We start from the raw sequence: 27712 nt of genomic DNA, 5'->3' as shown, positions 1-27712 counted from the left end.
TCTCATAGTTTGGAAACTTGTTATTGAAGCTATAAATGCCTTTTCTTTCACTGTAGGTTCCTAGAAAAAAGTCCAGTGTAACAAATAAGAAATATTCAATTTCCTGGTTGACAATGCAGAGTGTATATTAAATAACTGTAAAATACTTGAAAGTTGAGCAAGTAAGAAAAGCGTATTAGTAGATGAGGGTTTTTGAGGGAGGACTGTTTTGGTTTTTTTGTTTGTTTGTTTCTTGTTGGTATTTCTAAGGAAAACTTGAGACAAGCTAAAATGCAATGATTTTGCTTCCAGGCTAGAAAAGAAATTTTCAAGATTCATACTCGTGACTGGACCCCTAAGCCACCGGACATGTTGCTTGATGAACTAGCTGAGAAATGCCTTGGTAAGACTGAAACCAAAATGGATTCTTGCTTGTGACCAAGTTGTAAAGAACCTTAGCTTGTACCAGGCAGTACCCAAGCTCTTGTGCCTTGCTGCACAACTAGTCAACGAGGCAGCTGGCACGCCTTCATAGCAATCAGAGTTAGATGCTTTCATCTATTTACTCTTTGTTGTCGTTCCTCTTGTTGTCTGAGAACATTAAATGGTTCTGGGGCATCTGCCTCAAGAGTATAGTTTTTGATGAGGAGTCTGCTTCAGCTGCATAAGCGCAGGATATCAGGCAGTGAGCAACATGAAACTTCCCTGCAGAGCGGTAGCACTTTGAATTCCCTGTTAACCTGTTTGGTTTTGACATGACAAATTCTTTAAATGTTGCATGTTGTAAACCTGGGCCTTGACTGATGTAACGTTTGATTTTTGTTTGTTAGGATACTGTGGTGCAGATATCAAATCCCTATGTACTGAAGCTGCTCTGTGCTCTCTGCGCCGATGCTATCCTCAGATTTATGCAAGTAGGGAGAAATTGCAACTAGACGTTAATTCTATTAAAATAAAAGCAAAGGACTTTTTCATGGCTCCGAAGAAGGTTGTTCCGGCATCAAACAGGATCGAGGCTTCACCCGTACAAGCACTATCACCCATTTTCAAGCCACTTTTTAAAAGATCAGTAGCGAATATTTTACAAGTTGTGCAGAAGATCTTCCCGCAGGCACAGCTAGTGCTAAAGGAGGACCGACAGCAAGGTATAACCACAGCATCCACTTCTTTATAATTCTGCTAAAGATTGTTCGTAAGCTCCTTTATTCTAAGGGAGAGAAAAAAATCACCAAGAGTAGCGTACCTTATACGTACACATCAGTGGGACTTGGTACAGCTTTGTAGGGCCTTGTGCCATCTGCTTAGATCTGTGGTGGGATGAACTCTAGGAAATAGCTTTCAGTGTGTGCTCTCAAATGAAGAAAGGGTTTTGGCACTGATTTAGAAGCTGTATTAATGTAAGAGAAAGAGACAAAGGCTATTCAGGGAAGTTAACAAACCTCTTTTGCCTTTCAGACCATTTAAATCCTATTTTACAAGATGGTATGTTCAACAGTGATGACGATGCATCCTTGGTTTCCGGAGATGAATTCAAAGATGGAATGCCTGACGGACCGGAGAAAAAACTCCTCTGTTTCAGCAGGTAAAGAAAGATAGATCCCTGTTATGTTTAAATTCTCAGGTCTGATGAGTCTTTGTAAACAGTTCCAGCTGTTAAAAGTGTGAGGGGTGGTAGACGAAGGGGTAACATCAAGTTAGTGTGTAGAAGGGGTGCTTGGTATTCACAAGAAGAAAGGGTGAAGGGACTAAAGTTGTAATGAAGTTGCTCTGAATGACCCAATTGAAATGCCCAGGCTTCTCTTCCTAAGCCAAAGTGATCCGTAGACTACCAGAACACGTTGACTTAATCCATGGCATTCTTTGAAAGACTCAAGACCGCATACATGTCCTATCTGTCCTTTTAGCTAAAAGTACCCCAACTTTAGGGGTTTGTGTTGCCACCTTTTGCCCTTCTGTTTTCCAGGATTGTTAAACCAGTAGTGAATTTTGTAGTAGAAAGAACACTGAGAAATGGCTTGTTAAAACACCTTGAGAAAAATTTGAATGGTGTCTTTATTTGTTAAGCCACCAAGTTGTGTTAATCTTGTGGTATTTTAGTATGGAAGTCATGCAAGCCCACGGTTGGAAAGTTAGATCATGTTGTCGCAGCTGGATCAGTTATTTTTCTCAGTTTCTATTGCTGTGCTGTCCAGAAGATTTTCTGTCCTCTAGAGCAAGGCTAAGTCTCTAGCATCTTTGATTTAAGCCAGCAAAGGTACAGCCTGACTGTAGTGGGGAAACAAATGCTCATTGCAAATTTATTTCCTAGTAGTAAGGCAAGATTGCAGGGATATTAATTTGCAGTCTTGGTTTAGTAAAGAATAGGAAACACAAGGGAAGAAGATGAAACAATTGGAATGACTGAATAACTTAACTGGAAATCTTACATGTATTTAATGTACCACTGCCATTGGGATTATTTGGGGAGGGAAAAGAAAATCTATAGGAAAAGTACTTGGAACATCTGTGTGTCTATTCAGCACCTCATTTATAAGCTTGTTTTCTTAACTCTTGTTCTAGGAGTGCTTTCTGCGAACCAACATCACGCCGGCCCCGTCTGCTAATAGTAGGAAAAGAAGGGTACGGCCAGGTTTCTTACGTGGCACCCGTGGTGTTGCACGCTTTGGAGAAGTTTCCCGTTCACACCCTGGACCTTTCTGTTCTGCTTACAAACATTGCACCGCCAGAAGAAATCTGCGGACAGGTACCTTTTTTCTTTTTATTCTCATCGGATTCACTGACTGTATGTAGAGGATCAATCGAGTTGCAAGTAAGGTGAGCAAAATTCATTGGTAATGGAGGTGGCCTTCTTTTAATGTGCTGGGATGTTTGCTTCTGTCTGAAAATCCCCTTTTCTTTTAGACAGCACCACAAACAATCTGGATGTTGTACATGTCCACGTTTTCCATACCCAATTTTACAGTGAGGATGTTGCTAGCAGCTCAGGAAGCTGGGCGGTATTGCTAATGAACATCTCTTTGTGGAAAGAAATGCTGCTCATCTCCCTGGGATCCAGAAAGTAGTTCTCATTGCCTCCTAAGACTGTGTGCTCCCAGTAGATGGCTCTGTACCAGACTGCATGTCGGCTACTTTTTGTAGCCTTCTTTTAAATTATATTAGTAAGGCAACCAAGGTTTGGGGCTTCTGTTTATTTTGTTTTCACACGGACATACACAACTTGTGCTGTTGCAGTGTGTGCAATAAAAGCATTAACACGCTGATGTGGTTTTAGCTAGAAAAAATGAACAGATTTGGTGTTTTTACTTTTAGGCAGGAAATCCATTTTACTGTTTGGCATCACTACCTTAAAATATTTTTACCTTTAGTGGAAACATTTGAGAGCTATACAAGTAAGAACAGGCATGTTACACTACTGAATACTGATGTGTCCCAAAAGAGGGACATTTCCTTTCTTTGTTATGCGTTGATTGTGGCTGTGGCCATATAGCTACGGTGTCTAGCCACTGCCTGAATATATCCTTCCCATCTTCTGACTAGAGTTCTCCGAATACTGATAATCTGAAAGGGTGCCCAGAGAAATTCCTTATGTGAAAGGATGCTTGCCACTCTGTTCACATAGTTTCATTTCATGGGGCAGTCAGATGGCTATGTAGCTATGTATTAACAGGTTATTCTCCGTGTTTTAGTTTTCTTACCCAAGCTTTCCTTTTCACTAGCTGATCCGAAATGCTCAGAAGACAGCACCAAGCATAATTTATGTCCCAGATATCCATTTATGGTGGGACAACGCTGGACCTGCCTTGAAACTTACTTTTCTAACTCTACTACGTAACATTCCAGCATTTTCGCCAGTTTTGCTGCTTGCTACGTCTGATGTACGTCACTCAGATCTCCCAGAAGAGGTGTTTTTCAATACTTTTCTTACTATTTCTTCAGTTTCTTGTAATTTTTGAATGCTTCCAGCATCAAAATGCTGTGCTGTTAAATGCATACTGTTATTACTCAGGCACCCTAACAAATCACTTAAAATTTGCTTAGAGAAAAGGAATACTGTGAAAGCATCTGCTTAAAGTTTTTTCTGAGTCAAGCAAGTGACTTTCACCCCCTTCTCACGCATGCAAATAATAAATTAATACAATAATTCCGGTGGCTACAAAGTGGTTCAGTCAAGAATATGCAGTGCTTGAAATGACAAGAGGATGTCTTTACTGAAGAGACTTCTTCTGACAGTCTGTCATTCCATGCTATGTTGGGTAAACTGCTAATAATGCAATTTAGTAGAGAATTGAAACACTTTGATTAAAAAAAAAAAAAAATCAGTTTCTTTCTTCATATAGGCCAAAGCTTTCCAAGCTGGAAAGCTGAGTTCCAATTTCTGCTCAAGTAACTTTGGAATGGAATTCTAGTTGTATTCCTAAATAAACTGTAGTAAAAAAAGTACATGCAGAACTTCATTGACTTCTGAGAGTTTACATTAAGGGAAGGTGCCCAAAACAGGAACACGCTGTTCTCGTTCTGATTATTTTGTCTCAGTTATTGGGGGAAGAGAACGGGTCTTACCTAGACGTGTTTATTATCAACTGCTTTGAAAGTGCTTGAGTTCCCACAGAAGTTTTTGTGCAGGTTCTAAATTCCTTCTAAAATAAGTAGTGAAATTCCTTACCTACCTTTTAATACTAGAAATTGAAAATGGAGGAAGACGTAGAGGTACTAGCTACTTCAGACACCTTTTGGTAGAGAAATAAAAACTCAGCAAAAAGCCCTCACTTGTCTGCTGAAGCCTTTCTCTTCCCTCTATAGCCATAAAGGTTCTAAGTAAAGGATGCAGCAAGGCAAGTAAATACAAAGGAAGCGATGTTGGATGTGGTGAAAGGCATTACTTTATCAGTGTAGCGTACAATCCCTTCACCGAGCTTTAATTCTACAGGTGATTCTTAAAGGTGATATTTGAATTTGCCGTGCCAGCCTGTGAAAATGTAGCCGTTTAAGGCCAGGAAGATAACTTTTTTCAGTTTGTGTTCTTCAGGTTATTATTAATTTTAAAAGGTACTCGTCTTTTTGGAATAGAAGATGAGTTTTTGTGGCCTTAAATCTGAAATGTCTTTCCTCCTTCTGCTTTAGATCCAAAAATTATTTAATAAGGAATTTGGAGAAGTGTGCAATATTGAGGTGCCTGGTAGGGCAGAGAGAGCAGCTTTTTTTGAGGACCTAATTCTAAATCAAGTGGCTAAGCCTCCTGTAAAGAAAACGGGTGAGGAGGATATAAGAAGTACATCTAAAACTTTCCTATCGAAGTTACTAGCTCTTTGGGATTTGCTTTGGTGGTCATTTTCTGTCAGTAATTTGTCATATGCTTGAATTTGAGTACTGTAAATTGGCTAATTTTTCCTGATTAATTGAAGTTGATCGGACATTGGAAGTCCTGCCTGTAGCACCACCAGCTGAGCCTCAGAAGCCACAAGAGGAAGAAGTAGGGATGCTGGAGGAGGAAGAGGAGGATACCTTGCGTGAACTTAGAATTTTCTTGAGGGACATTACTCACAGACTTGCCACTGACAGACGTTTCAGGGAATTTGCAAAGCCCGTTGACCCACAGAAGGTAAACTAGTGCTGATCTGTGTGTCTGTAACTTCTCAGCGTTCGTATTTCTCAGCGTTTTGGGGAAGGTTCAACTTTGTTTTTAGGGCTGCGCTATTAGGATTTTGCAAGAAGCAGAGGCAGTGCTTTTACTTCTGCTGACTCTCAAACGTCTCTTATTGGATTATTCGCTGAAAGCCCTGGTTTCATTCTAAAAAGCCAGTCCAAATGCCAACACAGTTTGCTCGTGAAAAGGCTTTGGTATGTAGGCATGTCACAGCACTGAAAAGCCCAGAGATCCTCCCTTATAATTACAAACAGTATTTACAGGACTACTTTAATGAAGTCTAAAGCCCTTTATTGGACTGTCAGTACCTGTGGGAACAGGAATAGGAGCAGCCGTTTGTAAAAGTAAGTTTTGAGATCCTGTTCTCTGTTTCATCTGGAACTCCTCAATAGGAATCAACCATAAGTGCAGTGTGTTTTCTTTTTCCTCCAATTGGCTGCTTAGATCCCTTTTTCTCCTTAATTGATTAGATAAGTCTAAACTAGGGGCGTATATTTCAAAGACAGATGTAACTTGAATATACCTGCGGATCAGCAAAGGCCTCTTCATGTGGGCATCCACTGGCTTTTCTTCCCCTTTTCTCCTAGGTTCTTGAGCTGTGAAAAATCCAGACAGATACGTATGTCCTCATCTGAACTAGTTATTAGGCTCCTCTTACGGTCTGAGGGAAGAACTCGGCACCTCTGGGCCCAGTTACCTCATTCTAAAGTAGATGCCTGCAATAGGTACTTCACAGGTGCAATGCATGCACCTTTTCCTCAATGTCGACAACAAAGAGAATGTCGGATGGCTTACTCAGCTTTCACTGTTGTGATTTTCTGAAGCAAAGTGAAATGAATCTCCCACCCTCAGTGTTTCTTCTCTACCATGCACGTGCTTCTGACCGCCCTACCTCTTGTTGTCCTCTCCTAGCAGCTCTAATGCCAGTTGAAAGAGCCCTTCCATTTTTGAGAAGCAAACTGGTTAATTTCAGCATCTTCTGATGCATCGCAAATGTTCAGAGTTTTTAGGAAGTCGTTTATTTAAAGTTTTCAGAATAATTTGGTAGACAGTGCGCAAGGTTAAGAAAACCTCTGAATGCTTGTATTTGATCTGCAGGTACCTGACTATGCCACAAGGATTAAAGAGCCGATGGATCTTTTAACAGTTCTGACTCAAATTGACTCGCACCAGTACCTCACTGCAGGAGACTATCTGAAGGACATCGATCTAATCTGTAACAATGCCTTAGAGTACTACCCGGATCAAAGATCTACAGGTGAGGATGTGCTTTTTAGCCCTAGTTTAAAAAATCGGTCAAACGTATAGATGGATAAATGCTGTGTTCAAACAGTAGACTTCAGATGGATTAGATGATTTTGGACATCCACAGAGAACATCTCTTACCACATTGTAACTATTTTACCATTTTGCTACTTGGGCATGGAATTGTGATATAAGTGTTCCCAAGGAACTAGTGCTTTTGTTTAATTAACTTCTACGTTGTTATGCTGAAAATATTCACTGAGATAACCTTTTGGAACCAACCTATGAAGAAAGCAATTTTTTTCTGTGATCAAAACAGTTTCATTGGTTGGTAGACAACATTCAGTTAAAGTCTGTAAAATTTCAGATCGTCACAGAGCCTATGTTTTGCAAGACACTGCATATTCAATGGTGAGGAACGAAATGGATACAGAGTTTGGACGACTTTGTGAACAAATTAAAGAATCTCGTGAGAAAAGAGGTACGTGCTTTAACGCTAAGGATTTTAAGACTTGTCTCTGCATTTGTAACTGAAAATGCACGACGAAGATCTTTGGTATCTATTCTTTATTGCAAGGTCGCACCTCTCCAGCGTGGTCTCCATGGGACGACTCCAAGTCACCACAGCAGAACCCTGCTACTGAAGACGACAAACCAGAGGAAGAGAGTAATGAAAATGAGGAGATGACAGCGGCACCTGTAGATGCCAGTACACCCATTTCTAATGGTAAGTTGCATTTTATTCAGCTGCTCTTGTCATTCATACCTTCTCTGTTCTTGAGGCGCAACAGGTGTCTCTGATGCCTGGCTCTTTATGCCAGAGGTATTTTGTTTTCAAATTTACTTCAAAATGTGAGAGAGAAATCCAGAGGTCATTCATTCAATATAGTGATGAATTAAAGTTCAAAGAAAGTTGGTTTACAACATAAAAAACAAACAAACAAACAAACAAAAACAACTTTGATGGCCCAATTGACATTTAGCCGCCCCTAAATTGCTAATTCTTGAGGTAAAAAATGTTGTGGATGGCAGTTTCTGAATACTTAACTAGTTTTTAATTATGCAAAATGGCATTTTTACCCCCACTCCACCCCTCCCTTCCCCAAATGCTAAAATCTTAGCTACCTCATACTGTGATTCCCAGTTGAAGGAGGGAAGTCTAACTAGTGAGAGTGGGAATTTTGCCATGGACTCCACCCATATCCTTTTGCAATACTATATGAATACTACGAATGTTGGGCAAAACCACAAAGTTTGTTTTTTCACAAAAGGTTTACCAAATCAGGAAGCGTACGAGGTATAAGTCTTCATGTTTTTTCTCCTTTGAATATTCCCTTAAAATTGTCTCATTAATTAATCTCTTCCAAACACGTATTCAGCTTTTGAAGTCTTCAGCTTGATACCAGACTCGAAGGAGAGCTTATTTCCAGAGGCTTTTATGATGTTCATCTGTATTAGTTCATGTAGTAAGACAGTGACTTTGTCAAATAACCTCACGTTGTATTAATGCTGCCCATCCAAAGTAAGAATCCTCAGCATGTAAAATCCTGAAAGTGACTGTTTAGTGAATGAAATTCCGTAGCTGTGTGTGTGGTTTGTTTGCTTGTTTTTAATCTTAATAGCAAACTGACCCCATTAACTTTCAACTCTTTTCTCAGCATATGTAGGGATATAGGCAGTGGTAGCTCAGTTCCTTTGTTTTCCTTGTCAGTTGAGTAAGATGAAGATAATGGATTTTGAAGAAAGAATTCTTTTGGTTATGTTTTGGATTATTTTTTTATGCTGTCTCTTTGTAGGTGCGTCAGAAAGAAAGCGCAGAAGGAACAACTGTGCGCGTGCTGCAGCAAAGAGGAGTTCTCAATTCGATACAGAGAACAGAGTACCAACAGATGACCAAAACAATAGTGATGGAGAAGAGTTTGTGGACAAACATGTTTCTGACGTATGTCAAGTTAAACTTAACACTGAAAAGGAAAGTGCTAAGCTTTGTGGATATTCAACACCAAGATGGGGAACTATAACTAATGGAAATCCAAGTTCAAATGGTAAGGGAGAAGTCCATCAGATCCTTTAGCACCCTATTCTTGCTGAGGAGGATTGCACTATTTATTAGCTTTAGCCTTCAATTTCACTCTATTTTTTCTGTTACAGCTCTCAAAAATCATCACACAGTTTATTCCATAACGATGTTGCTCCTCTAATTGTGCAAGCCTAGCCCACATGTTTCTGTAGGTGCTGTTTTTTTGATTCTAAAGTGTGTTTTTTTCTAATGGTACCTAACTGAAAGCAGGCAGTCACTGACACTCTTTTATTGTACGAGGTGCTTTCCAATAACGAGCAGCTTAGGTGAAAAAGCAGCACTTCAAGATGCGTGGATCCAGAGTAACATGTGGAATAGGAGACTTAAGCCCTAATGTTGTACTCTAAGATGTGTTCCCTAACCTGAATTGGCAACATGACTATTTTTTTTCACTATTAACCTTTTCATTAGTGCTTTTTGTTTGTTTGTGGGTATTTTTGTTTGCTTTTTTTTGTCTTAGTTTCTGTTTTTTTATGGAGCAGTGGCTTTAGCTGGAAAGAAGGGAGAAGCCAAGTATTTCTCAGTGCAGACGATAACAATTCTGTCTCTGTATTTGTAGAGAGAGACTGTTTTGCAGGTACAGGATACTTCACTGAGACTGTATTCTAGATAAACAGGAAACCTGACTGAAGAAATTTGTGTCCTTCCAGATTCCTGGGCATTTCAAGCAGTGACTCCTGAACATTCTTGGGAAGAAGACCAGCAACAGATAAGTGATGAGAACCCTGTACAAGTTCCTACAGAGACAGACTACATAGTTATCGTGGATCGCTATGAGCTCAAAGTATGTCTAATTTCAGCTTTTTTTTTGATGCTCAAATAGGACATATGCACTGTGACTGTTTAGTTTCCATACCTCGTGTAGATTTCTGTAGGCTACCATTTGCTTCTGGTCATCTGTAGTTTAGGAGACAGATTCTTTGCCTAATTTTTAAGATAAAAGGCCTTGCTGAATTTTAAAATACCACATTGACAACCTGCTAGCACTATTATGGATATCATTTAATGATTTGTAATTTTAATGATGGGTTTGAGGGCTTTTATTTGGGGATTTTTTTTTCATGCTTTGATGTATTAAGAACCTGAAAAGGATCTTTATTTCTTGCAGTGATGATTTTAAACCTGAAGTTAGCAGGTTGACGTAAACTAGCTAGCCATGGAGAAGTGACTACTTTTCTGAAATTCCTTGAAAGTGCAGCATTAGAAGTTCTTATAGTGTGTGTGTGTGTATATATATACACGAGGGAGGCAGAGTTTGCTGATTAGATGATAGCAGCATTATTTCCAGGGGGCAGTAGTATTTCCATTTGGTATGGCTGCTCCCTAAAGCTACATACTCGCAGGCTCACACTGCTAATGGACAGCTGTGGCAGTGGAAGAAGGTGCTGCCACTAGCTTGTCACTGTTGCTGTGCCAGAGATTATCATCTCTGCATCTTTGGTAATAGAAATGGCTGTGTGAGAGAGAGGTGATTGCTACAAGCAGTCACTTTGCTATTTACCCACCCCTGAATTTAAAGGTAGGACTGAGCAAACTAATCCACCTTTGCTCTGGGCGTTTGAGCAATCTGTTCTGCCAGCAGAGTTGTAGGCATGGCACACGTGGGTAAAGGTAATCACCTAAGGGTGCTTCCTTTTCCAGCTGGCACAGCTGTATCTACAAGATCTGCAGCCTTTTTACAGTGCCCCGCGCTGCTGCAACGCTTCTCTAATGAAATGCAACAGTGGCTTTGCTGTGGCAGCAGCTGTCCTACAAAGAGGATCGTGTCATTCCCTGCTGCTTTGGGAGCAGTCGACTTGCAATTACAACCGTTGATGTGATTGATTAGTAGTAAAAGATTGTCCGAAATTTCAGCCTTTCCTTTCTCTGAAATATGAAAAATTAACTCATATTTTCCCTGCTGAAATCTTATGGGATATTTAATCTGTTCTCTGAAGTGTCACATTTTATTTAATAGCGTAAGAAAAAGTAGGCTGTCACTTGTATTGTTACTGTTCAACCTCTGAAAACATATAGAGCGTATTCAAAGGATCTTATACTATTCTAAAGTTGTTGTTTTGCTCCATTGTTGTCTTCAGAAACTGTTATGCTTTGTCACTAAGATAACGAAGGGATTTGACATTTAACACCTGGAAAAAGTATATGGCGTCATTAATCAGTGTATTTACAACCATAGAGAAGACTACGACAAAACCGATTTGGTGGAGGTAATTTTTGTTTTGAATTCTAGCGCTTTCTGTCACTGTTACGCAGTATTTGTGTGTTCTGGGATATCGTGGTTGTTTAGCATTGCTCTTTACTGCTTAGGTGTCTGTGCACAGACAACAACAACAGTACGACTTCTCCCTTTCAGTCTGGAAGACGTTTATCCATCTTGCAAAACCATTGTTGTATTTGGCATAATTGTTGGCAGTTTCTGCAGGAAAAAGCTTGAACTTGAAGACAACGGGTCCACCCACACAGCCCTTTCAAAGCAGTTAACTTTAGTCTGTCAGTAGTTTTCCTTGAGAACCATTTTGGGAGTGGGAGGACTATGAAGGGAAGGTGCTTTTCTAAGTCTTTCACTTGCTCTCTCCCTCTACAGCCAGTCATGCACGGTGATAGTGGTTGTTCCATCCTTGGAGAGAAATTTAAGTATATAACAAGAGTTTGAGACTTCTCTCTAGTCACACTCTAATCTCTTTTTAACTAATGCGCTTGAGCATCTGTAACTGGGGAGATTTCTGCCTGTGCCAGTTTTACACTGAGTCAAATTCTCTGGTCTCTTCCTGTAAAAGATGATTTCTGAGTTGTCCGAATTCCTCCGAAATCTGCGTGAGGCGTCCATGGTCCAAGTCAGGTGTTCCCGGTATACGCTGGATATTCACTCTTCACATTGAAGATCCTTGAACCCATTTATCTTAGAGTTGCTTGTGCTTAAGAACAGATAAAATGTGTTGTGCTGATCAGTCTGCCTTAAAAAGAGAGTGCCTCTTTTTTTTAGGCACTGGTCATCTCGATCTCTTTTTCCACATCTGATAAAGAGTTAGAACGGACACACTCTGTTCTGCCTGTGAGAGGATTATTTAGATTCAGGGAGGCCGCTCCTGAAAAAAAAAAAAAAAAGAGATCTTTTAGCTCGAGAAGGGATTTATTTCTAATCTCATGGCCTGTGAACTTTTGTAACTTAACATTTAATTTATTATTTGGGACCAATTCCCCTTTTTGGGAAACAACTCCCCATTTGGGGAAAATATTCCCTTGTTTGGGGAAATTTCCCCCTTTTTTGGGAAAATTCCCCTGTTTGGGGGAAAAACTCCCTCTTTCTGGGTAACAACAACATACTTTTAGGAACAATTCCCCCTTTTTGGGGAAATTTTTTCCCCAAAAAGGGGGAGTTTTTCTCCAAAATTGAGATTTTTTCTCCAAAGGGGGGAGTTTTTCCCACAAAGGGAGCAATTGTTGCCAAAAAACGGGGAATTATTACCAAAAGGGGGGAGTTGTTCCCCAAAAACGGGGGAATTTTCCCCAAAAAGGTGGCATTGTTACCTAAATAAGGGGAGTCATTCCCAAAAAGTGGGAGTTGTTTACAAAAAGTGGGAAGTTTTGCCAAGAGAGGTGGAATTGTCCCCAAAAGGGGATGTCTTTGAGGTCTTGTGTGGGGTCTCCTGTGAGACAGGAGGGGTCTGGACCCCTCGTTTTTGGGGTCTCCACCAGCACTGGGGTGGGCCTGAGGGCTTGGCTGCTGGTTTGGCTCTGGGGTAACCGGGACAGGGTCCGGATCGGCCCCCTGAGGGGTTCAGGGGCTGCTCTGCTCCCTCTGCGCCTGCCCTAGAGCACCTCGACTCCCCCCAGCAGCCCCTAGCTTTTCTGGGACCACCCCCCCCCCGGTGCTGTTTTGTGTGGGGTGGGGGCGAGAAATGGGGGCTGGAGGCGCTCAGCTCTGCTCTTAGCTCTGCTCTTCCCCTTGTTATACATGAGGTCTCAACTCAATCTGAACTTTGTAATATTTATAAAACAAATATTTCTAAAAGGTATAAAAGCTATAAAAGGTATAAAAGGCAAGTAAACAGCGCTGGGTGTGCGGGGAGTCTACGCTCCACCAGCACGCACACACGAACATCAAACATTCTAAATATACAGAACATTGCTTTACATACTAAACCCAAGTATGCCTATACATACGTACAATCAGGAAAGGTAACAAACAATCCTCCAAGTTCCACGACTCAACTGTCTCCATTTTCCACTCCTTTTCCTGATTACTAACAAGTCTCCGTTTTCCATTCCTTTTGAACAATATGTCTTGCTTTATGTTGTCAAGCAACTCGGTCCTCAGGCCCTATGGATCCCGTTCTTCCCAAATCGAAGACAAGCATATCCAGCTCCTTCTCAAGGCCATAGGGCCTGGGCCAAAAGGCACATCCAGGTCACCATGGGCGTAACAGCAAAAGCCTTCGATGGCTGTAGCAGCAGAGGGGCCGATGGCGTGGCAGAAGGAGCAGTAAAGGAGCCCGCAGCTCCCTCACAGTCTGGCAAACCACACGTTTCTGACTGTGGTCCCACAGGGCTCTTTAAGGCCTCAGAGACTGCTCGCCAGGTGCCGAGCAATCCCACTGCAACCTTGTCGTTTCTAGTTGCAGAGTCCCACACCTTGACCTCAGTTTGGTCCCATGTTTCAGGATCATAAACTGTCCGATTGTTAATAAGGAGAATAAGCTGTGAGGTGACCAGGACAGTCTTTGTTCCTAAGGACGTATGATTCCCCATAATGCGCAGCTGCTTAGCAGCGAGGGGCAGTTGTGTGCTGGCTCCGCTTCTCTCAGCTCGAGCTTCTCTCCAGCTCTGGCGCGCCTGTTTCCAGTACGAGCTTCTCTGAGCAGTTTGCTGAGTTTGGCCGAACCTATCTTCATGAGGCAATCAAAATGCCTGTTCCCGTCCTGGTCTCCATTCTGCCAGCCTGTTCCTCTTCACTTCTTTTTCCTGCTTCTTTATTGATGTAACTTCATCGTGTTGCCTTTTTTTCTTCTTCTTTCTTGAGGGCAGGCTCCCCTCTTATCCCCTTCTCTCCACAGCAGTTCTTTTCAAAACAACTTTTCATTGCTCAAACAACTTTGAATGTAACAACAACAGCAAACACCCAGGAGCTTCCATGCCTTACTGGCTGGAGAACAAGAAACCCAAGCCTGCATGGAGTCTCCTGAATCACCCTTCTTGGTTCCCTCTAAACTCTTTTACATTCCTGATGGCCTCCTCGTTAAGGGTCTAATTTTATCTCAACCACAGGGCTTTCCAAGCCCCATGGCCACACTCCCAAATCTCCCCCTTCTTTATTAATATCAACCATTTTCTCCACACGAATTACCACTCCATATATCACAATCCCTCATCTTCTTTTGAGTATCATTAATCCGTGTCTTGTTTTCAGATTTGGCCAAGGCCAATTGAACCAGAAGAGAATGCTTTCACAATATTCTCTGCAAGATTTATAAACAAGTTTTTAGCAATTATTGGACTCCCATATCTAGAATATTTCACCCAACTCATTGTTCCACACAATGTATACTAATCATCCCCAGCAGCATCACATACATCAAATTTGATTGATCAAAGTAGATAACCAATCCTCTAGGTATAGAGGATTATATATACTTGCAGTGCCGCCTCTTCTGCAAGTGGGGGCTGCACGCCAGTGAGGGGGGCACAGGGTCATAACGGGTGACAACATCGACATCCACTACGCCACCAAGGGCCTGCAAGGTGCGTCCCCAGAGTGTCCCCAAGGTGCCCCCAAGGTGTCTGCAAAGTGTCCCCAAATAGCCGCCAAGGTGTCCCCAAAGTGTCCCCAACCTGTCCCCTCCCTTTTGTCGCCCCCCCCAGGCTGACCCAAGCTGCACCTCGAGGTGTGGCACCAGGGCTCCCTGGGGCATAGCGAGCTGATGGGCTTCAGCTCCTGCCAGATCCCCAGCACCCCGGGGTGCCACGCGCTGACCTGCGTCACCTGGCGGCCCCAGGGGACCTGGCGGGAGCGCCTGAGCCAATTTTGGCTGGGGGGGGGGGGGCCCCCAACCGCTTACCCCCGACCCCGGTTACGGCGACCGCATTCGGCTGCGCACCGGGGCCGCCGGCACCGTGCGCCTGGAGCTCGGCGTCATCCTGGGCCACTTCGAGCGCTACGGGGTGCAGTGCTGAGCCCCCCCCCCGCGGGGGGGACACAGGGGAGCACCGAGCACCCCCAAGACCGACGCCCCTCCCCCCAACTCCACCAGCCCCGGTACTTGGGGGTCTCGGGACTGGTGCAGGATGGAGACGCGGGGAAGGGGCCCGGGGAAAAGGGTCTTTTTGGGACAGGGGGGGGTACTGCTGGGGGGGGGTCCTGGTTGGGAAGGGGGTTCTGGGGGGGCCATTGGGGGTGGGGGTTAATGAGGGGGGCTGGAGGGGGTAATTAGTGGGGATGGGGGAAATTGGAGGACTGGTTGGGGTAATTATTGGGGTGGGGGCGATTGGGGGTGCTGGTGGGGTAATTATTTGGGATGGGGGGCAATTTGGGGGGTCTGTAGGGGGCAATTGGGGGACTGGGGGGGTAATAATTGGTGATGGGGCAATTGGGGGGGCAATGGGGGGAGAAGGGAGTAAGGGGATGTAAAAGGGGGGGCGGGGGTGCAGTGGGGGGGGCGTGGGGCAATAGGGGGGGTCAGACAGGGCAATTGGGGGGGTCAGACGGGGCAATTGGGGGAACAAGAGGGTGGGGGGGGCTGCGATGGGCTTGGGATGTGCAGTGCAAGGGGGTGGGGAGCTCCTTGGAGGGGGTGCAGAAACCCCTGGGGGGGGACATGGACCCCCCCTCTGGGGTGGGGTGACACCGTGTGTGTGTGTCCCCATGTCCCCCCCCCCCCGTGTCCCCGCAGGGCATGGCGGAGCTGCACGTCATCAGGCAGCTGGTGGGGGCCAGCGGCTTCCCCCAGCGCAGCCTCTTTTGCAAGTGGGGGCTGCACGCCGGTGAGGGGGGGGCACAGGGTGACAACAGGTGACAACATCGACGTCCACTACGTCACCAAGGGCCTGCAAGGTGCGTCCCCAGAGTGTCCCCATATTGTCCCCAGGGTGTCCCCAAATAGCTCCCAAGGTGTGTCCCCAAATAGCCCCCAAGGTGTCCCCAATGTGCCTCCAGATTGTCCCCAAATTATCCCCAGAGTGTCCCCAAAGTGTCACAAAATAGCCCCCAAGGAGGGGGCTCCCCTCTGGAGCTCTCCTCAGGCCCTCCCCCCGGTGCCCCCACGTCCCTCGGGAGCCCCCTGAGCACCCCCAGACCCTTCTGAGCACCCCCAGAGCCCTCCTTAGGGCTCTCCCCTGCACTCCCGCATCCCTTGGGAGCTCTTTGACCACCCCTGAAGCCCTCTGAGCACCCCCAGACCCCTCTGAGCATTCCCAGAGTCCCCAAAGCCCTCCTCAGGGCTCCCCCCATTACACCCCCTGCCCCTCAGGAGCCCCCTGAGCACCCCCAGAGCCCTCCTCAGGACTCCCCCCTGCACCCCCACATCCCTCGGGAGCCCTTTGACCACCCCCGGAGCTCTCTGAGCACCCCCAGAGCCCCCTGAACACCCCCGAAGACCCTCTCAGGGTTCCCCCCATTACCCCCCCACCCCTCAGGATCCCCCTGAGCACCCCCAAACCCCTCCGAGCATCCCCAGAGCCCCCTAAGCCCCCCCGTAGCCCTCCTCAGGGCTCCCCCTGTTACCTTCCTGTCCCCTCAGGATCCCCCTGAGCATCCCCAAACCCCTCTGAGCACCCCCGGAGCCCTCTGAGCACCTCAGGAGCCCCATAAACCCCTATAGCCCCCCCTCAGGGCTCCCCCCGTTTCCCCCCTGTTCCTCAGGATCCCCCTGAGCACCCCCAGACCCCTCAGAGCACTCCCGGACCCCACCCCCTCGGCCCCCCCCACGCCCCTCGGAGCCTGGCCCCGACCCCATCTCCCTCCCGAGCCCCCCCCCCCCCCCAGGCGGCCCCCACCTGGCAGCCACAACTTGGGGCGCAGCAGCACCTCCAGCGTCGCCCTCTCGGGGCTCTCCTTTGAGCCCCGCACCTCCGCGGGGCCGTACAGCCCGGCCAGCACCGAGGTGTCACCTGCGCGAAGGGGGACACAGAGGGGACGGCACTGCCACCGGGCCCCGAAAAACCCCGGGGACAGAACAATAATGGATGATGCTCAGAGGGCCTTACGGGGCGAGTGAGCTCTCCAGAAACACCTTTTACCCTGATCTCCTGGGAGACAGCAGACTTCTCCATGGGTTGGGTCAGGCCGGCATATGCGGCCCTCTGTTCTGCTCAGAAGGGAGTCACTTATGACAGTAACCCTTCTCTTCTTCTTGATGGAGGTGGTCGTGATACTGGGGAAGGCTGACTTGCCCTAGAAAACCCCTCCAACCTGGATGGACCTTCATGCACATCATCGTTTGTGTGTCCATTACTTCCAGAGTCTGTTGTTTCAGGGCACCTGAAAGGAAGGTGAGGTAGGCAAGGAGGGGTCCGCCTGCTGCCCCGAGCAGATCTAAACTTCCATCCCTTCGTCACTGAGATGCACTCCTTCTGCCTGATGGCCAGAGGGTAGGGGATCCTCCATTTCCTCTGCTGTGTCTGCCTGACGCATCTGTCCCAGGGCTGGCACAGTACAGTTCAACCTTCTCCGACTCCCTGGTGCTCCTCAGCCTGCCCACCTCCTCCCGAAGCTCTGCCAGGAGGCTGAGCAGTTCTTCTACCTGGGCGCACCTACCACAGGTGGACTCACAGGATGGGATGTCAGGAAGAATTTCTTCATGCAAAGGGTGGAACCGGCTGCCCAGGGCACTGCTGGAGTCCCAGGCCTGGAGCTATTAAAGAAATGCGTGGACTTGGCGCTAAGGGCCGTGGTTTTGTGGTGGGCCTGGTGGTGTTAGCTGACGCTTGGACTTGAGCTGAAGGCCCTTTTCCAAGCGCAAGGGTTCTGTGACTCTTTCACTGATTGAGTAGGCACCATGCAGTCACCGGGCCCAGGGAAAAGACGTCCATGGTGGCCTCCAAGTTAGCTCAGCGTCATGGCACCGAGTCACTGTGAAGGAGCTGCTGGAATAACGAGACAACAACCTAGTTCTATTAAATATATATATTGCTCTTTTGAGGACTGCTGCGGGGCTAGCGGCAACACGGCAGTGGAAATCTCCGTCCTGACGTTGCGGTATGCCTTGACGTCAGCATCACGGTGGTTTCAACTGCCCCGGAACGGACCATGGGTTCCGGGTCTTTCTCTGAAGGCCGGAGGACTGCAAAAGAAAGAAGAGCAGAGATGAAAACCCACTCGTTGCAGAGATCCCCAGGCATCCCCTGCAGACCATGCCAGCCCCACTCGACTCTTCCCCAGGCCAGGAGGAGCAAGAGGGACAAAGGAATCCGTTGAAAGCTGCTGCTCAGCAATGTCCCAAATGCAGCCACCAGTCCTTCCCCACCTGCGCACCACAGGTCAAGTGGGGCACCTTCACAAGCTGGTTCCCTCACCACCTGCCTCCATCCCTTGGGAGGATTCACACACTCCAGGAATCTCCTGGACTCTTTCCTCTCGCTATTGTGCTTCCCCATGAGAGCAAGGGCTAGCAATCGTGACCCTGCTCCTAGCTGCTTGTAGGCTGTCTCATCTCCCTCTTCGTCCTGGTTGCGTGCTCTACAACAGGCTCCCACCTTCTGTCAGCCTTACTGTCACCCTTTCCCCTGACTCTTCCTCAGGGACACTCAACCCTTTCAGCGGCACTGCCCAGCTCCAGGCTGGGAGGCCATTCCCTGACACCACAGGCTACCCCGTCTCCTCTCCCTCGTTCCTATGGCTGCATTGCTCCTCCGCCCCGAAGCATTTCCCTGGAGCAGGGCAAGGCACGGGGGCCTCTGCCGCTGTCCCCCCAGCCCTAGCACACCCCCCACTGCCCTCACTCACCTCTGAGGATTTCATTCAGCTTCTCCTCGCTCTGGTCCTCGCAGTAGCGCGCAGCAAGACCTAGACACAGAGACCCCATCAGAGCCCCGCTCCCCAGCACGCTCCCAGCAGCGCAGCCCCTGGCCTGGCCAGCCAGGCTGTGCCCCCTCCTGCACCCTGGAGCAAGGGCCCAGTCGGGGGGCTCTGGGGGCAACAGGGCAGTGCCTGGGGCTGCCAAAGACTGCCCCAAGAGGGACCCAGGGGCTGGGCTCACCAATGAATCTGACGGCCTCAAGTCGCAAGTCGGTCTGAGTGGCCTGCAGGTAGGGCTGGCTCTGCTGCAGGTATTCTTCTACTCTGCCTCTGTCCTGCTGCAGCTGGAGAGAGAGAGAACGCAGGGTCACGGGGCTTGCACACCCTCTCCAGGGTCTCCTCCAGCATCCTGGGGGCAGGGAGGGCAGAGGGGCCTGCAGAAGAGCCCCCTGGGGCTCTGTGCTGGCAGGAAGGGAGCGAGGATGCGGCTGCAGGCAGCGGGCTCTGGCCGGGCACGTTTGCCCAGCTGGGGCAAACCAAGTTGGGTCCTTACCAAGCACTCCCCGATCCTCCACGTCTGTTCTGTCTGGGCCAAGCGCTTCAGCTCCTTGCATCGCAGAAACTCTGCAGTCACGGCGAGAGCTTCCCCAGAGGCCTGCGGAGCAGCAGAGGTTGGGAGGTAGCAGCACAGCCTTGGGAAGGAGACCCTCTGTCCCCTCCTCTTGGCAGGGCTGCGAGCCTTTCCCAGCGCGTTATGGGAGGCTGTGGTGGGGGGCAGTGTGCACTGGGTTCAGTGGCCAAGGCAAGGCCACGGGACAGCCACCATCGGAGGCAGCTCATGCTGCCGGCCAGAGATCCCCCAGAGCAACCCTGTGGCATCAGCACACCCTTGCCCACATAACTGCTCAGCTCTGAGATCTGTACCTTTGCTACGCTCTCACTCTGGTCTCTCATGTGAAAGTAGAGTGGGAGAAGGCTCCTGTGAACTGTCCTCTTCATTTCCTTCTTCCTTTGCCGCAGCACAGCCTCCACCACGGTTTGGAAGAGGCAGATGGAGTGCTCCCGCATGTGGCTGGACTCCTGGCAGGGAGGAGGACAGGAGGAATTTCAGCATTAGCATGGCCGATGTGAAGGGAGCTCCCAGCACTGTGAGATGCTTCAGCGCTGGATCCTTCCCAGAGGAGCTGCTCAGGGGCAGCTGCAAGGCCTGGTGCCCGTGAAGGGCAACGCAATCGGTTGCCATCGCAGGCTGCCCGCCAGCCACCCCACTTTCGCCACCAGCCGCACCAGCCATGCCCAAGCAGAGCTCCCCAGCGCCTGGGCTGACGAGGAGACTGGGAAGGCCCTGCCTGAGTGCTGCCCACAGGGCCGGGCTGAAGGGCAGCCCTCGTTACAGGGGGCCCAGCTGAGGGCTCGGGCTCCCGCAGCACACTTACGTGGTCAAAGAATGGCAGGAGCTTCTCAGCCAGCTGCAGAGCCGGGCCACTGGCCTTCCTCCTCTCCACATGAGCCATCACGTTTTTCAGCACAAGCAGGGCCTTCAGCACCACGTCTGTGTTGGTGTCCTGCAGGGCCTCCAGGATGTCTGGCAGCAAGACCTGAATTTCCCTTGCCTGTAGGAAAGACACCATTTCCCTTCCGTGAGGCAGTGAGAGACCACCCTGGGCAAAGGGCTCTGGTTCCTGAGCACCAGCCTCCTGCCTTGCTTCCTGGCAGCGGGGAGGGACGGGAGGGCAGAAGAGCAAAGCCCCAGGCTGCCAACATGGCTTTGCTTGACGATGGCCCGCTCACCTTCTCAGGGCTCTCTGACACGGTGCAGAGCCCTTTCAGAACCAAAAAGCGCATCATTGGTCTTGGGTGCCTCAGGTAGCTCTGGAGGTGCACTGGGTTAACAAAGTCCTCCTCAGAAATGTGATTCTGGGCCAGCATCTGCAAGAAAGAGCAGTGAGAGCCTGGCAGGGCCTGCAGGGCTCCCTGCAGCCTCTTCTTCTCCCACCTTTGGGCAGGGATGGGGCAGCGCCAGCTGGCACCAAAGAGGCACCAGGCGCGGGGAGCTACGGGGGCTTGCCGGCCCCAGGGACCATGTGTCCGTACGTCCTGCGGGAGCTGGCAGTTTGGGGGTAGATGGGCACAGGGCTGTGCCTGTGTGCCTGAAGGGGCACACGTAGCCCTGCTGTGAGCAAGGTTTCATCTGGGAACTCACAGCCAAGCGACGGATGCAGGTGTCTTTGGTGACTTCGGTGCACCAGTTGCGCAGCGGCAAGTCTTGCATCATGATGTTTAAAACCCTCTCCAAGGTCTGCGGCATGGCCAGGATCACCTCCCACATGGCCAGGTCAGTGCTGCAAGCCCAGAATACTCTGTCAGTGAGGCTGCCTCAGCCGCAGGGCCACAAACTGGGCCAGCCCCGGAGGACCCAGGCTGTACTGCAGCCCCTGTGACTTGGGGAGCACTGAGGGCCCAGCCTGGGCAGGCAGGAGGGGGCTGAGCTGGTGTTCCCTGGGGGCAGGGGGACTCTGGGCTGCCTTGGACAGCTGGGCTGCTGCAGCCCTGGCTGGCCCAGTAGGGCTGGAACACATTGGTGGGAAGGAGGGCTGTGCTCCTTGGGGATGTCCTGCTCTTTGCCATTGGTGTGGCAAGCAGAGAGTCTCCAGGTGCATCTCCCAACACGGAACAAGCCCTCAAGGATGTTAAGGCCAGGACCTGTCACGTGGCGGAGAGAACTGCAGCAGGTTCTTGACTTCTTCCCTGGACATCTTTTTGGTCATCTGGAGAAGCAGGGAGTCCAGGCACTGCCGTGCCAATGCCGTGTGGATGCTGCCCAGGTTTCTCCTGATGCACTCCATGGTCTTTGGCACCTTGGGGGACAAAGTGGGAATGGTGTTGCCAGCAGACAGCAGCCATTGTCACAGCTGCCAATCAAACTTTGGCCCCTTCCATTGCTCTCTGCTGGCTTCAGGTGGCTTCTGGAGCCCAAGAGACCCCGATGTGCGAGGGAGGCAGGGAGGGAGGCAGGGAAGGAGAGAGGAACCACGCCTGGAAGAGCTCAAGGGCAGGGCCATGGCCACAGGCCACTTACATCTTTCAGCCAGTAGAAAGGGTCCTCCAAGGCTGCGTCCAGCACGCTGCAGGCCCCCTGCTTGTCATGGATGCTGGAGTCTTGTAAAGCTTCAAGGGCTGTGAGGATGATGTCCAGCCTCTCATCAGGGAAGAGATGTCCTCCAAACCCCTGTGGGAAGAAGGAGGAGCGAAGACATGCCTCACTGAGTGTCCCAAGGGTGCTGCTTAGCTGAGCAGCAAGGGCAGCTCTGGAGAGAGGGCCCTCGGGGGAAGGGGTGAGGATGGGGCATATGGGGCCAGAGTGCTGGCCCTGCAGGTAACCAGGGCTTGCTGGTGGCCAGGAGGGTGGAGCTGCTGCCGGGACACAGGGGAGCAGCCTTCGCATAGCCCCAGCCTGGGGACAAGAGGAACCCTCTCAGCAGGGCGAGTGAGGCCGTGCCAGCCCCACCGGTTCTGGACCCCTTTGCTCACACGAGATGCCTGCTGATGCTGCGGACAAGATCCCCAGCAAGGCCAGAGCTCATTACCTTGGCAATTTCACACGGAGTTGATGTTGTAGAAAATGGAAGTTTTGCATACTCCAATTTCTTGTGTCTCACTGCATAATATAGCATGTCCTCTCTCAATATGCATTCTAAACAGGGGGCAACAGCGAAGAGTCAGTAGGGAAGAGCATCTTTGCCAACAAGCTTGCCAAATGGTGAAAAGCACTTTCACTAGGAATGGCTGAGGAGGGAGGCTCAGACCCACGGCGAGGAGAGTGGTGGGCAGGGATGTAAAGCACAAGGTGAGGAGTGCTGGGAGCAAGAGGGACCTCAGGGATGATGCAGAAGGAGGAGAAGCAATGGCGTTGGGTGCCGTGGGGGTAGCAGCGTGTCACAGACCCCCTTCTGCTCGGGGTCAGGATGTGCAGGAAGCCCCCTGACACCTGCCTTTAAGACGGCAGGGAGCAAACAGTCAGGGAGCATTCTGGAGGGCGTCACCATCCCTGGTGATGCACGGCTGGCTCTGCTGTTCACTCCTCGGGGAAGATGCCGTTTGGGAAGTGCTCATCGATCGATGGCTTAGACTGGGGGACACCACAAAACAGCGTGGTAGGTGATCTGGGGAGGGTTGGGAAGGACAGCAGCAGAGAACTGCTCCTGGACGGCAGGTGAGCGTCTAGCTTCTGCGGAAAACGATAGCCAGAATGCTGCGGGAAGCTGCTGTGAGGAGCAGAGGAGGCCAGGGAACCTGGCAGAATTCCGTGGGCAGCCTCCACCAAGCACAAAAACAATCCTTCACAATACTCACAGAATCACAGAATGTCTAGGTTGGAAGAGACCTCAAGATCATCGAGTCCAACCTCTAACCTAACACTAACAGTCCCCACTAAACTCGGGGAAAACAAGTAGACAAATCAGTAGATGTTTGTGTGCAGACGGACGCTGCCCACCACACCTTCTTACCTCTTCCTTTTCTGATGATTTTGTATATGTGAGAAAGAGTTTCTAAAGCTGTGAATCTGATGGAATCTTTGTCACTGGTGAAAATGAAGAGGATGCCCAGCAGCTGTCCCAGGATGGGGATGTAGAGCTCTGTGGGCTCATCATCGCTATAGTTTTCATAGTCATCTGTGATCTGGGTGAGGAAGGGAGGAGAGACAAAGGGCTTAGTGGAGGCAGAGCCAGCCCCTGAGATAGCAGGGCCTGGGGAGGGAAGAGCAGGGGCGAAGGAGGGACGAAGACCCTCGATTCACGGTTCTGAGGCACTCACGTGCATCGAGGCTTGCCTCACAGGCACCCCTGAGTGGCAGGATGCTCTGGGATGCAGGAAAGGGTGGAGGGTTCCTTGTGCCTTACCTCGCTCACAAAATAACTGATGATGAAATCACCCAGCCTCTCAATCCTCCTCACAGCGCTCTCACGCACAGCTGAGTCTTTGGAGACAGCAAAGTCCAGCATCACCTGTGAGGAGAGAAGTTGCTGGGTTGACAGTGGTCTGCAAATGAGACCTGAGAGGATTCTTTGGAAATTCTTTGCAAATGCCAAACCTTCAACATATTCTCCAACTCTATGCTGACACTGGTGTTGGCACAGTTGCGTACGAAGCCCTCCAGCATGGTGTCCATGGCTTTCATAGTCTGCAGGGAGGACAGAAGAGCATCGAATTATTTCTGTGGCCCTCCTCACCCCCAGGAGCTGGCTCTGAGCCCCTCGGGAGTTCAGGGGTGGCTTTGGGGCTAAAAAGCTGCTGTGTGCAGACCTCCTGCAGCACAAGATCAGGTCGGGGAAGGGGCGAGGCTGGGAAAGCAAATCTGGGCCCCGGCCCTGCACTGGTCTCTGGTTGTGTCAGCACGGGGAAGCAAGGCAGCAGCTCAGCAGGACTGGGGGTGCTGGTACCTCACCCAGCACATACCTTGGCGTAGAGCACTCCTGTCTCTGGCACATCCGACTCCGGAGGCAGAAAGAAGATGCTCTTGCAGCACATGTTTAGGAGACTCTCCTTTTTGCCACACAGTGCTGTTGGTATGGTGTTGCTGAAGAAAAGAGAGAGAGGAGCCTGTTGGACGCAGTGCCTCGAGGCTTATGAAGGAGGACACGGACCTCCCTTGGCCAGGCATCCCTGGGAGGGACGGGCAGCCTCCCTGCCAGCTTCAGGGCCACCAGGACATTGCCACCAGGGGCTGGGCACGCACCTGAGGAGGGCGACAGTCTCCATGGCCTTCTGCCGGAATGCTGTGCGCAAGCTGTCCATGGGCTCCTTTTCCAGCAGAGCCTGCAGAGCACAAGCAGGATGAGACCTTGGAGCCGCCGGCACCCAGCAGCAGCAGAGCCAGCGCTGCCCCAGCCCTCGCCTCCCAGGGGGCTGGTGCCGGGGGGCCTTGCCCCTTCCCCAACCCGCTGTGCATCCTCTCACCATGATGTTCTCCACCAGCTTATGTTTGCTGCAGAAGCCATGCAAGTTCATCGGCACACCCCTCTCTGTGACACATGTGCACAGATCGCAGATTTTGCTGAGGAACAGCATCTTCTGCTCCTCGTCGTCCTGGCAGCCACAAAGACACCAACAGAGCATTAGGGGGACACCCACGGCCAGCAGGACCAAAGCCTTGAGGGGTCTGGGGCTGTGTGGGACCCCTGGAGGGCAGCGCCAGGAGCACAGCTGTGATGCAAGCGGCTGCCATTACCTTTTCTGTGCCTCTGACATACGCCCTGATGAATTCCACGGCCTTGTCTCTGCACAGTTTCCATGCCTTACCTGGAAAGGAGGAAAGCAAAGAGTGCTGCAGAGAGGGGCTGAATGCAGGGGTGAGGAGAGGAAGGGCCCCAGCCCCAGAAGGCCGTGGGGAGGCCGTGGGGATGCCCAGAGGCTGCAGCAGCTCCACTGGGAAGAGAGGCTGAGGGAGCTGGGCTTGTGGAGCCTGGAGAAGGCTGCGGGGGGACCTCGCTGCGGCCTCCCAGTGCCCAAAGGGGCCTCCAGGAAAGCTGGGGGGGGATCTTCATCATGGACTGCAGCGACAGGACAAGGGGTGACGGCCTTAACCTCAAAGAGGGCAGGTTTCTTTCGGACAGGCAGGGATTTCTCTCCTTCACGCCCAGGGCAGTGAGGCCTTGGCGCAGGCTGCGGTGCCCCCTCCCTGGCACTGCCCACGGCCAGGCTGGGTGGGCTTTGGGCAGCCTGGGCTGGGGGGAAGCATCGTGATCGCCGAGGTCCCCCCCAGCCCAAAGCGTCCTGGCATTCTGTGGTGCTGCGGAGGAAGCTCGGCCCCGTCAGCCCAAGCGCCGCTTTACCCAGGGAAGGAGTCCTGGAGTCAGGCAGGGGTCTCTGTGTCCCCAACCCTCCCCACCCCATCCCGAAGACCCTGACTCACTGGGATCCAGCCACTGTACGTCGTCCTGGCTCTCCTCTACCTGGCTGCTGCCCGCTGCCTGAGCAATGGCGTCTGCCGGGCTGCTGTCCTCTTCCGGCAAAAAGGCCTCAACTGGGGTTCTTTCCACTGCCAGCAAGCTGTCCTCTGCTGGCCGGTTGCTGCCCCTAGAAGACCAGGTCTCCTGCCAGGCCAGCCTGGGCTGCCTGGGGGGCATGCCTCCCTCCTCATCCCCTTCAGAAGCAGCCTCTGGAGTGGGAGAGTTCTCAGATAGAAACCGGCGGCTCCTCCGGGCGGGCGGTTGCGGCATTGTGGGACGTGGGCTATGCTCGGGGACTCCTCGAAGGCCCTGTGCTCCTGCCCTGTCCGTCACTGCCGTGCACCGACACTGAGGGTCCGAGCCACGGCTGCGCTCTTATAAGGCGGAGCCCTGGGGTGTCACCAAGTGACGTCACAATGGGTGCCACTGTGACACGCGCCTGGGCTGGGTGGGCACCCATTGTGACGTCACTTGGTGACACCCCAGGGTGCTGCCTGACGCGAGTGCAGCCGTGGCTCGGACAGCGTGCACTGGGTTCAGTGGCCAAGGCAAGGCCACGGGACTGCCACTATCGGAGGCAGCTCACAATGAGAGAGATCCCAGAGATCACAGCCAGAGATCAGAGGCTGGACTCGATGATCTTGAGGTCTCTTCCAACCTAGAAATTCTGTGATCCCCCAGAGCAACCCTGTGGCATCAGCACACCCTTGCCCACATAACTGCTCAGCTCTGAGATCTGTACCTTTGCTACGCTCTCACTCTGGTCTCTCATGTGAAAGTAGAGTGGGAGAAGGCTCCTGTGCACTGTCCTCTTCATTTCCTTCTTCCTTTGCCGCAGCACATCCTCCACCATGGCTTGGAAGAGGCAAATGGAGTGCTCCCGCACCTGGCTGGATGCCTGGCAGGGAGCAGGACAGGAGGAATTTCAGCATTAGCGTGGCTGATGTGAAGGGAGCTCCCAGCACTGTGAGATGCTTCAGCGCTGGATCCTTCCCAGAGGAGCTGCTCAGGGGCAGCTGCAAGGCCTGGTGCCCGTGAAGGGCAACGCAATCGGTTGCCATCGCAGGCTGCCCGCCAGCCACCCCACTTTCGCCACCAGCCGCTTTTTGTTTTGAATTCTAGCGCTTTCTGTCACTGTTACGCAGTATTTGTGTGTTCTGGGATATCGTGGTTGTTTAGCATTGCTCTTTACTGCTTAGGTGTCTGTGCACAGACAACAACAACAGTACGACTTCTCCCTTTCAGTCTGGAAGACGTTTATCCATCTTGCAAAACCATTGTTGTATTTGGCATAATTGTTGGCAGTTTCTGCAGGAAAAAGCTTGAACTTGAAGACAACGGGTCCACCCACACAGCCCTTTCAAAGCAGTTAACTTTAGTCTGTCAGTAGTTTTCCTTGAGAACCATTTTGGGAGTGGGAGGACTATGAAGGGAAGGTGCTTTTCTAAGTCTTTCACTTGCTCTCTCCCTCTACAGCCAGTCATGCACGGTGATAGTGGTTGTTCCATCCTTGGAGAGAAATTTAAGTATATAACAAGAGTTTGAGACTTCTCTCTAGTCACACTCTAATCTCTTTTTAACTAATGCGCTTGAGCATCTGTAACTGGGGAGATTTCTGCCTGTGCCAGTTTTACACTGAGTCAAATTCTCTGGTCTCTTCCTGTAAAAGATGATTTCTGAGTTGTCCGAATTCCTCCGAAATCTGCGTGAGGCGTCCATGGTCCAAGTCAGGTGTTCCCGGTATACGCTGGATATTCACTCTTCACATTGAAGATCCTTGAACCCATTTATCTTAGAGTTGCTTGTGCTTAAGAACAGATAAAATGTGTTGTGCTGATCAGTCTGCCTTAAAAAGAGAGTGCCTC

The 27712-nt window shown here is 50.2% G+C and overlaps 4 protein-coding genes across 4 annotated transcripts; 2 read left to right on the top strand and 2 right to left on the bottom strand.

The window, feature by feature from the left end:
• The first annotated feature begins 521 nt into the window (after window positions 1-521).
• On the top strand, window positions 522-4256 carry LOC140000345 (ATPase family AAA domain-containing protein 2-like). Its single transcript, XM_072030206.1, has 3 exons — window positions 522-1124; window positions 1435-1561; window positions 2539-4256. The coding sequence occupies exons 1-3, from the start codon at window positions 953-955 to the stop codon at window positions 2795-2797; spliced, it is 558 nt and encodes a 185-aa protein (XP_071886307.1). The 5' UTR covers window positions 522-952; the 3' UTR covers window positions 2798-4256.
• Window positions 2540-11985, top strand: LOC140000344 (ATPase family AAA domain-containing protein 2-like). The gene is made up of 9 exons (XM_072030205.1): window positions 2540-2722; window positions 5382-5578; window positions 6722-6881; window positions 7236-7349; window positions 7446-7595; window positions 8665-8913; window positions 9599-9732; window positions 11027-11155; window positions 11726-11985. The coding sequence occupies exons 2-8, from the start codon at window positions 5456-5458 to the stop codon at window positions 11072-11074; spliced, it is 978 nt and encodes a 325-aa protein (XP_071886306.1). The 5' UTR covers window positions 2540-2722; window positions 5382-5455; the 3' UTR covers window positions 11075-11155; window positions 11726-11985.
• A 5770-nt stretch (window positions 11986-17755) lies between these two features.
• LOC139998595 (maestro heat-like repeat-containing protein family member 7) lies at window positions 17756-21837 on the bottom strand. The gene is made up of 9 exons (XM_072030185.1): window positions 21601-21837; window positions 21101-21239; window positions 20689-20826; window positions 20334-20510; window positions 19822-19977; window positions 19451-19552; window positions 19139-19241; window positions 18886-18945; window positions 17756-18223 (listed from the first exon to the last, which is right to left on the bottom strand). Exons 1-9 carry the CDS (start codon window positions 21741-21743, stop codon window positions 18096-18098), a joined length of 1146 nt encoding a protein of 381 aa, XP_071886286.1. The 5' UTR covers window positions 21744-21837; the 3' UTR covers window positions 17756-18095.
• Window positions 21838-23755: 1918 nt separating this feature from the next.
• Window positions 23756-26078, bottom strand: LOC140000340 (maestro heat-like repeat-containing protein family member 1). Its single transcript, XM_072030194.1, has 6 exons — window positions 25811-26078; window positions 25127-25197; window positions 24856-24984; window positions 24635-24714; window positions 24355-24475; window positions 23756-24079 (listed from the first exon to the last, which is right to left on the bottom strand). The coding sequence occupies exons 1-6, from the start codon at window positions 26022-26024 to the stop codon at window positions 23900-23902; spliced, it is 795 nt and encodes a 264-aa protein (XP_071886295.1). The 5' UTR covers window positions 26025-26078; the 3' UTR covers window positions 23756-23899.
• Window positions 26079-27712: the final 1634 nt, after the last annotated feature.

The sequence above is a fragment of the Anas platyrhynchos genome, chromosome 33 (assembly GCF_047663525.1).
Source record: "Anas platyrhynchos isolate ZD024472 breed Pekin duck chromosome 33, IASCAAS_PekinDuck_T2T, whole genome shotgun sequence".
Lineage (NCBI taxonomy): Eukaryota > Metazoa > Chordata > Aves > Anseriformes > Anatidae > Anas > Anas platyrhynchos.
Note: the sequence above shows the minus strand (reverse complement) of the source record. Positions and strands in the feature narration are given on the sequence as shown.

Excerpts from the sequence above, each read along its gene's own strand:
- LOC140000345 (XM_072030206.1), top strand. The coding sequence starts at position 953 with ATGGCTCCGAAGAAGGTTGTTCCGGCATCAAACAGGATCGAGGCTTCA. Across the intron at positions 1,125-1,434 it reads AAAGGAGGACCGACAGCAAG|ACCATTTAAATCCTATTTTA; the intron begins GTATAACCACAG and ends TTTGCCTTTCAG. Across the intron at positions 1,562-2,538 it reads AAACTCCTCTGTTTCAGCAG|GAGTGCTTTCTGCGAACCAA; the intron begins GTAAAGAAAGAT and ends CTCTTGTTCTAG.
- LOC140000344 (XM_072030205.1), top strand. The coding sequence starts at position 5,456 with ATGCTGGAGGAGGAAGAGGAGGATACCTTGCGTGAACTTAGAATTTTC. Across the intron at positions 5,579-6,721 it reads AGCCCGTTGACCCACAGAAG|GTACCTGACTATGCCACAAG; the intron begins GTAAACTAGTGC and ends TTTGATCTGCAG. Across the intron at positions 7,350-7,445 it reads AGAATCTCGTGAGAAAAGAG|GTCGCACCTCTCCAGCGTGG; the intron begins GTACGTGCTTTA and ends CTTTATTGCAAG.
- LOC139998595 (XM_072030185.1), bottom strand. The coding sequence starts at position 21,743 with ATGGAGTGCATCAGGAGAAACCTGGGCAGCATCCACACGGCATTGGCA. Across the intron at positions 21,240-21,600 it reads TTCTCTCCGCCACGTGACAG|CACTGACCTGGCCATGTGGG; the intron begins GTCCTGGCCTTA and ends CTGGGCTTGCAG. Across the intron at positions 20,827-21,100 it reads CCTGCATCCGTCGCTTGGCT|ATGCTGGCCCAGAATCACAT; the intron begins GTGAGTTCCCAG and ends TCTTTCTTGCAG.
- LOC140000340 (XM_072030194.1), bottom strand. The coding sequence starts at position 26,024 with ATGCCCCCCAGGCAGCCCAGGCTGGCCTGGCAGGAGACCTGGTCTTCT. Across the intron at positions 24,985-25,126 it reads ATGTCAGAGGCACAGAAAAG|GACGACGAGGAGCAGAAGAT; the intron begins GTAATGGCAGCC and ends TGTGGCTGCCAG. Across the intron at positions 24,476-24,634 it reads GAGACTGTCGCCCTCCTCAG|CAACACCATACCAACAGCAC; the intron begins GTGCGTGCCCAG and ends TCTTTTCTTCAG.